Genomic DNA, 15,314 nt, shown 5'->3' on the forward strand with positions numbered 1-15,314 from the left:
CTTTCCTCTCTGTCTTTTCTCTCTTGGTCTGTCACTCTGCCTTTCAAATAAATAGATAAAAATCTTTGAGGAAAAAAAATATGAAAGTAAAAACAACCACTAGAATAGCGGAGAAAGGAGATATTTGATTCTAAATGATGGGGATATGGGGCGGCACTGTGACTCAGCGGATCAACGCCCTGGCCTGAAGCGCCGGCATCCCATATGGGTGCCAGGTTCGAGACCCACCTGCTCCACTTCCAGTCCAGCTCTCTACTATGGCCTGGGAAAGCAGTGGAAGATGGCCCAAGTCCTTGGGCCCCTGCATCCGCGTGGGAGACCCAGAAGAAGCTCCTGGCTCCTGGCTTTGGATCAGTGCAGCTCCAGCCATTGTGGCCAATTGGGTGTGAACTATTGGATAGAAGACCTCTCTCTTTCTCTCTCTCTCTCTCTTTCTCTCTCTCTCTCTCTCTGCCTCGCCTTTCTCTGTGTAACTCTGACTTTCAAATAAGTAAATAAATAAATCTTAAAAAAATAAATAAATGACAGGAATACATCTTTATTTCCAATAATAATGTTGAATATAAATGAAAAAAAAATCCTCAGAAGAAAAGACTGGCTGATTGGACAAAAAACAAGACCCAACAATGTGCTACCACCAAAAAATTCATTTCAGAAGAAAAGACACTTTGGGATGGGTGCTGTGGCATAGTAGGTTAAGTTCCTGCCTGTGGCACCAGCATCTCATATGGGCACTGGCTCAAGTCTCAACTGCTCCTCTCCCAATCCAGCTCTCTGCTAATGTCCTAGGAAAGCAATGGAAGATGGCCCAGCTGCTTGGGTCTCTGCACTCCACCTAGGGAGACCTGTAAGAAGCTCCTGGCTCCTGGCTTCAGATCAGCCCAGTTCTAGCGATTGCATCTATTTGAGGAATAAATCGAGTACGGAAGAGATCTCCCTCTCTCTCTCTGTATCTCTCCCTCTCTCTGCAACTCTGCCTCTCAAATAAGTAAATAAATCTTTAAAAGAAAAATAAGACACTCACCAATGGAAAAATAAAAGGATAAAAAGATATTCCATGTAAACAGAAACTAAAAGCTAACAGTTTTTTATATACCAGACAGAGCAAACATTAAGAAAAAAATGTAAAAAGAAACAAAGAAGCTACATACACACATATGTATACATAAACAATGATCAAGACATCAGTTTAACAAGCATATATGGCCATTGTAGATGTATGTGCACTTAATCCCAGAGTATCTCATTTTGTAGAACAAACATTAGCTAAAAGAGAGATAAGATCCTCTACAACAATAACGGAGGACTTCAACAACCCACTTTCATCAAGAAAAAGATCATCCAGACTAAAAGTAAACAAAGACACATAAGTACTTAAACTGATCACTTTGATTAGTAAAATGGCATTGTTACATGCCACCTTGATGTGATTGAATTGGAATTTGGAACTTTTCTAGCTCTGCCATTAGGGGTAAGTCCGAGTGATCATGTGCCAAACTGTACATCTCCTCCCTCTCTTATACCCACTCTTATATTTAACAGGAATCACTTTTCAGTTAATTTTAAATGACTAAAAGCTATATATGAAAAATCTGTAACCAACTTAATGTTTATTGGGTAAATACCGAAATCATTTCCTCTAAGATCTGGAACCAGAGAATGATGTCCATTCTCACCACAGTTATTCAGTACAGTAATATAATATCAGTTTTAGCCAGAGCCATTAGGCAAAAGAGAGAGAGAGTCAGAGAGAGACAGAGAGAGAGGAACATGAGGGAGGGAGGATAGAGGGAAGTGACAAATAGGAAAGGAGGAAATAAAATTATTCCTGTTTGATAATAACATGATTCTCCATATAGAAAAAATTAAAGATTCAACCAAAAGACTCTTAGAACTGATCAATGAATTTAGTAAAGTTTCAGGTATAAAATCAACACAAAAAATTAGTGGCATTTATGCACACCAACAATGTACTTAGTATTTATGGAGAAATCTCATTCACAATAGTTATGAAAAGGAAAATAAAATGTGGAATAATTTAACCAAGGATGTGAAAGATCTCTGCAATTAAAATTACAAAGAAATTGAAGAAGAAATGTAAAAAGTAGAAGAACCTCCCAAGTCATATTTTGGAAGGATTAATATTACTAAAATATCTATATTACTCACAGTAATTTGCAGATTCTGTGTAATACCCATAAAAATATTAATGATATTTCTCATAGAACTAGAAAAAACAATTCTACAATTCAATTCATCAAATATCCAAAGCAATCTTTAGCATGAAGAACAAAGCTGGAGCCTTCACAATACCAGATTTCAAGAAATGACATAGAGCTGTTGTAAACAAAATGGCATGATGCTGACATAAAAGTAGAAACATAAACCAGTGAATAGAATAAATATCCCCAAAGTGAATCCACACTCAACATTTAATTGATTCTTTCAACAAAGTCACCAAAAACTTACACTGGATAAAGGGCAGTATTTTTAAAAAAGATAGCTGATAATACTGGATTTCCATATGCAGAAAACTGAAACGATACATTCTCCCCTACATTCTTACACATTACAAAAATCAACTCAAGCTGGATTAAAGTGCTAAAGATAGGATCTGAAGCTATGAAAATAAGAGAAGTGTAGGAGAAACACTTTAAGACATTAGTGTGGACAATTTTGTTTTGGGGTATGACTCCAGATTCTGGGGCTGGGATTGTGGTGCAAAATGTTAAGCCACCACCTGAAATGCTGACATCCTATATGAGAACTGAAATGAGTCCTGCCTGGATCTCCAGATCCAGCTCCTTGCTAATGCACCTGGTAAAGAAGCAGAAGATGGCTAAATTTCTTGGGCCCTTGTCACCCAGCTGGGAGACCAGAAGTTCCAGGCTGCTGGCTTTGGTCTAGCCCATCCCTCTCCTCCTCTCTCTCTAACTCTATCTTTCAAATAAATAAATGAATATTTTTAAAAAGGTAAATATTTGTTGAATAAAAAAAGTCAGAGGAAGAATATTTTTAAAAAATTCCAAAGGTGCAGGCAGCAAAACACTAGACAAACAGAATTATAATAAACTAAGAAGCTTCTGCACAGCAAATGGAATAATCAACACAATGAAGAGACAACCAGCAGAATCAAAAAAAATAAAAATTGCAAACTATTTCTATGATAAAGGATTAATGTACAAAATATAGAAGGATCTCACAAGCAAAACCATCCAGCTAAGAAAGGACAGAGCTTATGAATAGACAGTTAACAAAAGAAGATATAAAAATGATAAATGAGGGCTGGCTGCGGCTCACTAGGCTAATCCTCCACCTGCAGCACCAGCATCCCTGGTTCTAGTCCTGGCTGGGGCGCCGGATTCTGTCCCGGTTGCTCCTCTTCCAGTCCAGCTCTCTGCTGTGGCCCGGGAGTACAGTGGAGGATGGCCCAAGTGCTTGGGCCCTGTACCTGCATGAGAGACCAGGAGGAAGCACCTGGCTCCTGGCTTTGGATTGGCATAGTGTGCCGGCTGTAGTGGCCATTTGGGGGGTGAACCAATGGAAGGAAGACCTTTCTCTCTGTCTCTCTCTCTCACTGTCTAAATCTGCCTGTCAAAAAAAATGATAAATGAATATATAAAGAAATTCTCAATATCACTAGCCATTAAGGAAATACAAATCAAAACCACAATGAGATTTCATCTAATTCCAGTTAGAATGGCTATTGTCTAAAACACAAAAAGGAAAAATCTTGATTAGAATGTAAAAAAATGGAATACTTACTCATTGTTGGTGAGAATGCTAATTAGTATAGCTGTCATAAAGAACAGTATGGAGGTTCCTCAGAAAACTAAAAGTAGATCTATATGACCCAAACTATCCCACTTTGTGATACATACTTCAAGTTAATGAAATCAGTAAATGAAAGAGATAACTGTTCCCCATGTTCACTGCAACACTATTCACAATGGCCAAGGTATGGCATCAACCTAGGTGTCTATTGCTGGATGACTGAATAAAGAAAATGTAGTTTATGTTACTCAAGTGTAAAATATTAAAATCCTGATATTTAGAGAAAAATGGATGGAACTGGATATCATTATATGAAGTGAAATAATACAGGCACAAAAAGATAAATACCACCTATCCCCTCTAGTATATGGAAGTTAAAAGAATCAATTTGAACTTACGATAGCAATTGCTAGAGGCTGTGAAATGTGGGAATGTCAGGATGGAAGAAAGTTGTATAAGGGTTCCCAAAGAACAGTGAGATAATAGAACTAGGGTCTAGTATTCCACAGCACAATGGGGCATCTACAGTTCCCAATACTGTATTATATATTGTATGAATAACTGGGAGACAAGTGCTAGTAGACTCCAGACAAAAAACGTACAGAAAAGGAAATGCTAATTGTTCAATCAGTTTACACTGTATGAATGTGTTGAAATAAAAATGTCCAGGAATTACATCTAGATATATAAGACAAAAATTTAAAGAAAAAATATTTTAAGAAAGAAAACATTGCAGTTGGAATAGGACCAATAACCAAAGATATAACTGAAGAAAACATTTTTAAATTGCCACAAATTAGAAAATAAAAAGTGACCTCTTTCCAGGAAAAATAGATAACAATAGAATATATCTGGACTCAAGGTAAAAATAATTTTGAATTAGAAGGAAAAAAGGGAATAACATTGTGGTGGAGTTGGTTAAGCTTCTCCTTGTATCAATGGCATCTCAAACCAGAGTGTTCAAAACCCCACTGCTCTACTTCAGATTCAGCTCTATGCTTATATGCCTGGGGAGGTAGGCAATGTTGGCCCAAGTTTTTGGGCCCCTGCCACTTGCATGTGAGACCCACATGGAGTTCCTGGTTTCGGCTGGGCACAGACCTGGCAGTTGCAGCCACTTGGGAGTGAACCAGCAGATGGAGTGTCTGTCATTCTCTCTCTCTCTCTCTCTCTCTCTCTCTCTTTCTCTCTCTCCATTTCAAGTAAATAAAGAAGCAGGGAAACATTATACTTCCAAAAGACCACAATAGATCTCCAAATATAGAACTTTTTCTAAAGAAAATCTATTAAATGCCTGGGGAAAAAATTAAAATAATAATCCTAAGGAAATCAGTGAGATGCAAGAGAATGCAGATAGATGGTTTAAAGAAGTGGGGAAAATAACCAATGAGATGAATGAGAAATTCAATTCAGAGATAGAAAACATTAAAGGGGCCGGCACCGTGGCACAATAGGTTAATCCTCCACCTGCAGTGCCAGCATTCCATAGGGCGCCGGTTCTAGTACTGGCTCGAGTCCTCTTCCAATCCAGCTCTCTGCTATGGTCTGGGAAATCAGTAGAAGATGGCTCAAGTTCTTTGGCCCCTGCATCCTCATGGGAGACCAGGAAGAAGCTCCTGGCTCCTGGCTTCGGATCAGCGCAGCTCCGACCATTGCAGCCATTGGAGACTGAACCAACCAAGGATGGAAGACCTTTCCCTCTGTTTCTCCCTCTCACTGTCTGTAACTCTACCTCTCAAATAAATTAAAAAAACATTAAAAATAATCAGACTTTGGAGCTGAAAACTTTAATTAATGAAGTAAAAAACAAAAATGCACTTGAGAACTCAATAGCAGAAAGGATCAAGTGGAAGAAAGAGTTTCTGGGGGGAAAAAGACTTTTGAAATAACCCAGTCAGACAAAATAAGAGAAAAAATTTAAAAGAATTAAGTAAGCCTGCATGTAATATGGGATACCAATGAGTGAAAAAATATTCATATTATAAGGATACCTGAAAAAGAAAAGGAATAAGACATTTCAAGCCCAGTTGAAATGAAATAATCATTCAAAACTTCTCAAGTCTTGAAAGAAATATGGCCATCCAGATACAAGAAGCTCAGAGGACTCCAACCAAATTCAACCAAAAAAGATCTCCAAGGCATAGTATAGTCACATTGCCAAAAGTTAAGGTCACATTGCCAAAAGTTATGGTCAAAGAGAGAATCCTGAAGACAGTAAAAAAATTGTCAAGTTACATATAAGGGAAAAATCAATTGGACTAACAGCAGACTTCTTAGCAGAAATTTTGTAGACCAGAAGACAGTGGGATAATATATTTAAGATCTTGAAATAAAAGCAGCTTCCAACCAAGAACATTTTATCAAGCAAATCTATCCTTTAGAAGTGAAAAATAAATAAAATATTTATAAGACGAGCAAAAATAAAGATAATTCATTACCACCAGTCTAACTTTACAAGAAATTTTGAAGGGAGGAGTCCTACATTAGAAGTAAACATCATGAAAACTTATGACAGTACCAAATTCAGTGACAAAGAAGACAAAATCAGTAAGTAATCAACAAAATGGGAAGAGTTATTTCTTTTGTATCAATATTATATTGAATGTGAAGGAATTAAATCCCCAAGTCTAAAGACATAGGTTGGCTTATTAGATAAGAAACAAGACCCGATTATATTCTGCCTACTAAAAACTCACTTCACAGGTACACATACACATAGAATTAAAGTGAAATGCTGGAAAAAGATATACCATGCAAATGGAAACCACAAAGAAGAATAGCTATACTCTGATAAAACAGATTTTAAATCAGCAATTTTAAAAGGAGCCAATATATAAGATGATAATTTAGCAACAATACTTACAATTGTAAATATATATACACTCAAAACAAGACCATCAAGTTATGTTCAGTAAAACTTATTAGAACTAAAAGAAGAGGTAGATTATAATACAATAATATTGGGAGGCTTCAACACCCTACTGTCATCAAGCGACAGATCATCCAGACAGAAAATCAACAAAATTGTATCTATTACTATTGAGCAAATGGACCAAAGCACACATTTACAGATTTTTTTTCACCTAACAGCTACAGAATACACATATTATTCTCATCAGCAAATAAAACATTTTCTAGGATAGACTATAAATTAGGCCACAATCAAGTCTTTTAAAAGATTAAAACCAGGTGCCTCTGCTGTGGCTTAGTGGATAAAGCCTCTGCCAACAGTGCCAGCCTCCCATATGGGTGCCGGTTCAAGTCCCAGCTGCTCCACTTCTGATCCAACTCTCTGCTATGGCCTTGGAAAGCAGTAGAAAATGGTTGAAGTCCTTGGGACCCTGTGCTTGTGTGGGAACACCAGGAAGAAGCTCCTGGCTCCTGGCTTCAGATCTGCCCAGCTCCAGCTATTGTGGCCATTCGGGAAGTGAACCAGAAGATGGAAGACCTATCTCTCTCTCTCTCTCTCTCTCTCTCTCTCTCTCTCTCTCTCTCTCTCTTTCTCTCTCTCTCTCTGCCTCTGCCTCTCTGTAACTCTGCCTTTCAAATAAATAAATATTTTTAAAAAGATTAAAACCATACCATATATCTTCTCAGACCACACAGTTATAAAACTAGAGATCAACAATAAGAAGAAACAATAGTAAATGTATATATATATATATATATATATATATATATATATATATAAATTAAACATGCTACTGAGTGGCCAATATACCACAGAAGAAGCTGAAAAGGAAATCAAATTCTTTCTTGAAACTAATGAAAATGAAAACACAGCAAATAAAATTCTGTGGTTTATAACAAAAGCGGTATTAAGAGAAAAAGTTTACAGTGATAAAGTGCTCACATTAAACAATAGAAAGATCTTGGATCCAGTGTTGTAATGCAGCAGGTTAAGCCACTGCTTGTGATGCCAGCATCCCATATGTGCCCTTATTTCATTCCTGGATGCTACTTCCCATTCAACTTCCTGCTAATGCACCTAGGAAATCAACAGAAGATGCCTTAAATACTTGATCCTCTGCCACCCATGAGGAACACCTACATGGAATTCCAGGATCCTGGCTTTGGCTTGGTCCAGCCCCAGACATTGCATATGGGCACCAATTCGAGTGTCAGATGCTCCACTTCTGATCCAGCTCTCTGCTATGGCCTTGGAAAGCAGTAGAAGGTCCTTGGGCCCCTTGCACCCACATGGGAGGCTTGAAGGAAACTGCTGGCTCCTGACTTCAGATCGGCCCAGCTCTGGCCATTGCTGCCATTTGGGGAGTGAACCAACAGTTGGAAGACTTCTCTGTCTCTCTCTGCCTCTCTGTAGATCTGCCTTTCAAATGGATATATAAATCTTTATAAACAAAACAAAAAGAACACACACAAAAATGGAAAGACACCACTTGCTTATGGATTAGGAGAATTAGTGTCATTAAAATGTCTATACTGCCTAAAACAATCTGTAGATTAAATACAATCTTTAACAAAGTACTGACAAAAACAAAGTGCTTTACAGAATTAAAAAGGCAAGCCTAAAATTCTTATGGAATTAGAGGAAACCCCAAATAACCAAAACAATCCTGAGCAAGAAAAAAAAATCAAGCTGGAAGCACCATAATGCCTAATTTCAAAGCATATTACAAAACTATACTAATTAAAATAGTATGATACTGGCATAAAAACCAGCAAATAGATCAGTGGAACTGTATACAAAGTAAAAAATTAATCCAAGTACATACAGCCAACTAATTTTTCACAAAGGCACAAGGACATATTTGAGAAAGAATAGTCCTTTCAATAAATAGTGCTGGCAAAACTGGACATATATATGTAAAATAATAAAATTATATCCCTACTTCTCCCCATATACAAAAATTAAATCAACAACAAAGATCTAAATGTAAGACTTGAAACTGAACATGGCAAAAGAACCATGAGGAAAACACTTAAAGACATTGATGTAGATGATGACTTCTTGGATAAAACCCAAAAAGTATGGGCAACAAGCCGGCGCCGCGGCTCAGTAGGCTAATCCTCCGCCTTGCGGCGCCGGCACACCGGGTTCTAGTCCCGGTCGGGGCACCGATCCTGTCCCGGTTGCCCCTCTTCCAGGCCAGCTCTCTGCTGTGGCCAGGGAGTGCAGTGGAGGATGGCCCAAGTCCTTGGGCCCTGCACCCCATGGGAGACCAGGAGAAGCACCTGGCTCCTGCCATCGGATCGGTGTGGTGCGCCGGCTGCAGCGCGCCTACCGCGGCGGCCATTGGAGGGTGAACCAACGGCAAAGGAAGACCTTTCTCTGTGTCTCTCTCTCACTGTCCACTCTGCCTATCAAAAAAAAAAAAAAGTATAGGCAACAAAGAAAAACTAGACAAGTGCTATTATATCAGACTCAGAAGCTTCTGCACAGCAAACAATAAAGAGACATCTGACAGAGTATGATATATTTTCAAAGGATTATCCAGCAAAGAATTAACATCCAGAATGTATTAACAACTCAAAATTTTCAGCAGCAACAAACAACTCAGTTAAGAAATGGGCAAAATATCTGAGTAGACATTTCTCAAAAAAAGAAGTACAAAATGGGCAGGAAACATGAAAAAGTACTGAGTATCACTAGCCATCAGGGATATGCAAATCAAAACCACACACATATGGGATGCTACTTGTTGCAAGTGATGCCTTAGCCCACTGTACCACAAAGTTGGCTCCTCAAACTAGGAATATTAAACACATAGACTCCAGATCTTTTTCCAGGTTGCAGTTTTTGGGTTAAATTAAGACGAGAAATATGGTTAAAAATAGAATACAGCCACTCTCAAATAACTAGATTAAATTTTTTAAAAATTACTGACAATAATGTTCACGTAAATGGAAAGCCAGCCTGGGTTACAGGGTCTCAGAAGACACTGGCAGTAGGGCAGGGAAGGTTGTTGATTTTAGAGTCACTTCTGTCTGTACACAAAGCCTGTTCTAGAGACCTGAGGACACTGAGGGGTGGAGTGGGGAACATGCTATCATGAAACCAGTTAGTCAAGGTTGTGTTAATGTTGACAGTTCTGTAAAGTCCCTGTTTAAGACTATTTCTCTTTAAGCTATTTCGCCTTTGTTATTAAGTCCTCCCCTTCTTTAGAGAAAATGCGACACTGTGAGAAAGCTTGTAAGAAATCTCTTCCCCTCCTTTTTTTCCCTTTAAGCTTCCTTTAAATGACAAAACTAGGTAATTAAGGTTGTGAATTTTTATTTTTGCTTTGTTTTTAATGAGCATTTGTCTTTGAGAATAGGATTGTGTGATAGTGTTTAAATGGCAAAAACAAAACATAATTTTGTGCAATTAACAAAGCTACTTCAAGAAAAATAAAACATTTCTTGGTAACACAAAAAAATTAGTTTATATCATTTGAGCAGAACTTAAAATACAAGAAATTTTACATGAAAATAAATATTAAAATATATTAAATCTAAATATAACTATTTCAAGTGAGAAAATGTGCCCCAGTGTTTGCACAGATGGAAACAAAACAAAACAAAACAAAACAAAACAAAAAAACAAAGAAGCTCTGTCCTGAGTAAGGTCACTGAACAGAGGAAGGGGGTCTCCCCACTCTCAGCATTAACCTCAAGAAACAGAAGGAAACCAAGGCAGGGGAGCAGAGAGGACAGGTGTTGATCTATCCTTGTCATATTATTGATACCTTTTAATGTTAGGGGTACTATCCCCAAATTAATTATTTTCTTCCTTTCCCATTTATCTGTAATGCCCAGAAACCATTGACTTCCTGGAATTTTTATTGAGAATTCCACATTCTTGCCATATTTTTCACATACTGTACTCTCTGCCAATAAATTGTAATAAATTTTCACTTTTTTTTTCAATAACATCCTAGAGAATATGATTCAGATGCAAATTAATCACCGATCATGTTAATGGTTCCTAGGAGTTTACTTCCGATACCCCTTATTATATTTAATCAAACTTGATAGTGTGCTAGATCATCGCTCAGCTGGGTTTTCATAAAAGCACTGATATTTAATATGATTTATGCCTGGTTTTCTATTATTATCTTTGCTTATTTTGTGCTTTAGTTTTAAGACAGACATTCTTAGCAAATGGCATGCCTTTAAAAACCTATCATACTTTTAAAATATTTTACAGGAAGAATTTTACAGTAAAATGTGTCACTTATAGTCAAATCATGGTGAAGAAGAACAATTTATTTAATTTACAATCAAAATATTAATATTTTACATATAGTGTGGAAAGAGTATAACATATATCCCAGTATGTTTTACCCATTTAAGAGATAAATTATATGATAACACTGTTAGGCATTTAAAGTATTGTACTTTGTCAAGCTTTGCAGCAAAGGGGCAGCTCTGGGAAAACCCTTGGAAGCATCTGCTGAAGACATAGCAAGTGTGGCCAGTTTCATTGAGACAAAGCTTGTTACCTGCTACCTGCGGATGAGGAAACCTGAGCTTGCCCTGAATCATGCACACAGGTAAGATAAATGCTAATAAGCATCAGTCAACACTGTCCACACACATGGCAGGTACTATGAGTTTGTCTGTTCACCTTCCATTCCATTTTAATTTAAAAAACCCAAAAAATGATTCATCTGCTCTTGGATTGATTTCAAACGACAACCATAGAAGCCCCACAGGGAATCTGAAAACTTTGTGGAAGAATAGACACATAAGCAATTAATCACAATGCATGGTAAAAGTAAAAGGCAGGTAACTAGTAGAAAATTGCTGCAGGAAGAACAAAAGTAAGGGAGACAATATTGAGGGGTAATAAGGATTTCCAAAATTAAAGAAGATGTGCAGAATGGTAGGAGAGAATTCTGAATAGGAAACGACTCAAAACTTGAAATTCATGGCTTATTTGTTGACAGCAAAGCTGATTTAAAGGAAACTAGTTTCTTTTGGACCGCTTTCCAAGGGCACAAAACACTTTTTATGTACGTCCACAAGGATTTCTTTTTCATACTTCTAACACTCTTCAGAACTATGTATCACGAGGTTCACATGTGATTTCCCAGAATTCTCACAGTTACTCAGACATATCTTTTCTTCTGTAAAAAAGTACCTGTCCTGTGTTGTATTTCCGAAAGGCCTTAATCTCATGGGTAATGATCAACTTTAGCATACAGCAAAGATTAAATAATCATACAATACCTTTCAAATAACTCTTTTATTCTTCAAATTATGATGCCTATATTCCTCCCTGACCCAGAGAAATCTTCCTAGAATTTTTGTTTTGTCCATTTCTGATCTCACACTCTATTTGAATACAAACAGAAAAACTAACATCAACATGATAATTCATGCTTTTAGCCATTGGGAAATATAATTATGTGTTATATTAAGACACATGTAAGTGGGAGATTTGTCAACATGATAAAAGTCATTTACAAACCCATATGAACTAAGATGTAAAAATTCTACCCAAGATTTTTCACAACCCTAATAGTGGGCTTAACTTGGTATCAGAATCCTGTGGACAACAAAAAACTTTGATATTCATAAGATAAACTGCTTGGGAAAAAAATCCACCATCTCAAGTAAACTACAGAACTCACAGCAGGTTCCCTTTGAGACCAAAAGAAAATTCTATTTTCTATATTATCTGGAAACATTCATGGAGCCAGTTTCCAACCCAGTATCAGCATTTATGGTCTGTCAAAGTATGTTGTTCCATTTCCATTTGAAAGAAGTAATATGGGACATGTAACATGTATTTCAGTATGCGAAATTATTGAAATTTCTGGCTACTTGACTGACTTTGGAACATAATAGGAGAAATATTTGAAATTGAGTCTAGCCCAGAAAATCCACAGTGTATGTAAACAATAATAAATTGCAATGCACTGAAAGCAATTGTATATCACCTTTTCCATGGCTTTCACCTACACATAAAAAGGACCAACAACATGGCCTACATTTTACAAAAACTATCTCCTGTATATCAGAATAATCTAATAGGTGTTTGAACCATATTTAGTAATAAACAGTTCACGTCAAAATTTAATTCAGTTTATTAAAACTGAGGATTCAAGGATCAGTTTTAGTAAGTTCACTATTTAGAATTAGAAACCTTCTGTTTGAAAACTAAGAGTGCTCTTTCAAGATCTTGAAGATTACTGAGTGGAAGATATTTAATGATAAAATGAAATTACCTACTCTATTATGTTGGAGCTTACTTTTACATACTTTTTCCACTGTAAAATGATTTTTGCTTCTGTTTCTGAGTTGAACATTAAGTTAAAAATGCAAATCAATAGAGGTTAAACAGTCAATTCATACAATTAATAATGCACTAACTAAAATCATTTTGCTGGGCTTGTCATAGTACAAAACAGCAAAAGTCAGTGCATAAGATTTTAACATTAAAGCTTTTTTAAAGATCCCAGATTTTAAAATAGAGTCTTGGGTGTAATCAATAAATATGTTTCATAATATTAATTAATCAGAATATTTTGTCTATAAATATCTTACAACCATTAATTACACACTGAATGAAGAATTCTGCTTTTGTATTATTACCACATTGTGATAGTTGATACTAATCATAGATTGAAATTAAAATATTCCTTTTTTGCATTTATTTGCATCTGTTGAAGTATCCTTTCCTTAATATTATGTAAATATGGAGTCTACTGCATATCTTTAGGAGACTTGTTAACACAAAAATTTGCTTAAAAACTATCAAGCATTTTGTTTCTCAAAATAATAACTGCATATTGTTTTGTCATGTTGAAGACTAGAACAGCAGCTTCATGGTTTTATGTGCAATGAAGATACATTTTGAAATCAAACAGCCACAGATTGCCATTTAAACAATAGTAATAATTGATACAAAGGCTTCAGAAACTACTATTTTCATAAACAGCCTTTTTTCTTCTCATAACATATACAAAGAGGCAAACATGGATACCTTCTTTGCTTCAACCCAAAGTGATGACTAGAGTCACCAGTCACAGTGCCTGTGTGCTTACTTCATCAAACTAGTAGCCCTATATATCTGTAGATGTTTTGAATGTTCTCAAGAGTAATTTCCAATCACTGGTATCATATCATGAAGATAAATTCTGCTACCATCCTTTTCCTACCATGTAATTACATTTTGATGTACATAATTTTAAGAATTCTATTGGTGCATGTCACTGTTTAGCATATACTCCAACTTTAGTTCTTTCATTTTTGTTGCAGAATTTTGTAGCTACAAGGTAGCAGACAAGATAAGTCTACAGTCATAAATATGTGTAAAATATCCTATTTTATATTATTATATAATTATGACATATTCATTTGTTCATTCAATAAGCATTTATTGTATGTCCACCAAAAGCCTGTCCACTTTCTAGGAAGTAAGAAGAAAGTTATAAACAGGAACTACATAGTGCTTCTACAGCCCAAAAATAGCAAACAATATCAGTAAGTACATGATATGTAAACAGTATAATAAATGCTATGAAGAAAATAAACATAATTTCATGTTGCAGGGGCAGCATAGTATATGGAGTCAGAGCACAGAGTCTGGAATCTGACTGCCTAGGTTCAAATTCTGACACTGCCATATGCTAGTTAGCCTTAACTTAAATTTATATAAAATTACATCATAATAATATGATCTACTTCATAAATGAAATATTACAAAGGCTTTGTGAAAATTAAATAAAAATGCATGGATTTGTTTATGCCATAACAATTATGGGTATCAGACTATCTTCCTTCTGTTGGTAACTATAAAACTGGAGGAAATATGTGAGTAGATGGTTTTCGGCATTTAACAATATTTACAGTAGGACTTTGGTCCTCAGAGGAGGAGAAATATACACAGTGAAGTTGAAAGTCTTCAGATTTTTGTTGGAATTATTTTTCTGCTATAATTCTAGAACATGGTGACCAAGTGGAACTACAGTCATACTGAACTCAGGAGGCAGAAATTAGACTGCTAGGTTGCCAAAAAATATATACATAATTTATATGGCAAGTGGTCAAAGAAGAGATAGTTGTATAAGATAGTTGGGGGACTGTATGCTACATAAGAATTCACCTCAGGTTCTTAGTCAAGACATGAGTCATACCTTTTTGGAGTGAGACTCCATGTCAAGGAGATTTTCTGATATAGAACTAAATACTAAATGGAAATGCTGAATGACCTGCAGTACTGGAATTCCTTGAAATATAAGGGTGAATAAAATCACTGTGTACATTCAGCATTCAGTTGTGAGCCAGCAAATTATACTTTAAAAGTAAGGACCATGACCTACAGAAGGGACCAACCCAGTAGGACTGAGTTCAATACTAAAGTAGACCTGTCTTAATAAAAACTAAAGCCAAGATTATAAAAATAAGGATATCTGACATATAACTCTCAGGTGAGAGGAAACAAATTCTTGACACAATTTCAGGGAAGATACTATAATCTAGATTTCCCCAAAGTTTCACCCATAATGTCTAACATAAAATTAAAAATTAATATACATTCAAAGAAGTATGGCAATGAGACTGATACTTAGGAAATTAAGCAATCCTAT

General features: G+C 36.2%; 1 protein-coding gene across 1 annotated transcript in view; it reads left to right on the plus strand.

Annotated features, from left to right (window-relative positions):
- SPATA16 (spermatogenesis associated 16) overlaps positions 1-15,314 on the plus strand; it is a 288,894-nt gene that overhangs the window by 64,417 nt on the left and 209,163 nt on the right. The window contains exon 2 of the mRNA XM_062177925.1: positions 11,125-11,270. Within this exon, the coding sequence (XP_062033909.1) occupies positions 11,125-11,270 (146 nt within the window). The remainder of the gene's footprint in view (positions 1-11,124; positions 11,271-15,314) is intronic.

Source organism: Lepus europaeus, chromosome 2 (genome assembly GCF_033115175.1).
Source record: "Lepus europaeus isolate LE1 chromosome 2, mLepTim1.pri, whole genome shotgun sequence".
Classification (NCBI taxonomy): Eukaryota; Metazoa; Chordata; class Mammalia; order Lagomorpha; family Leporidae; genus Lepus; species Lepus europaeus.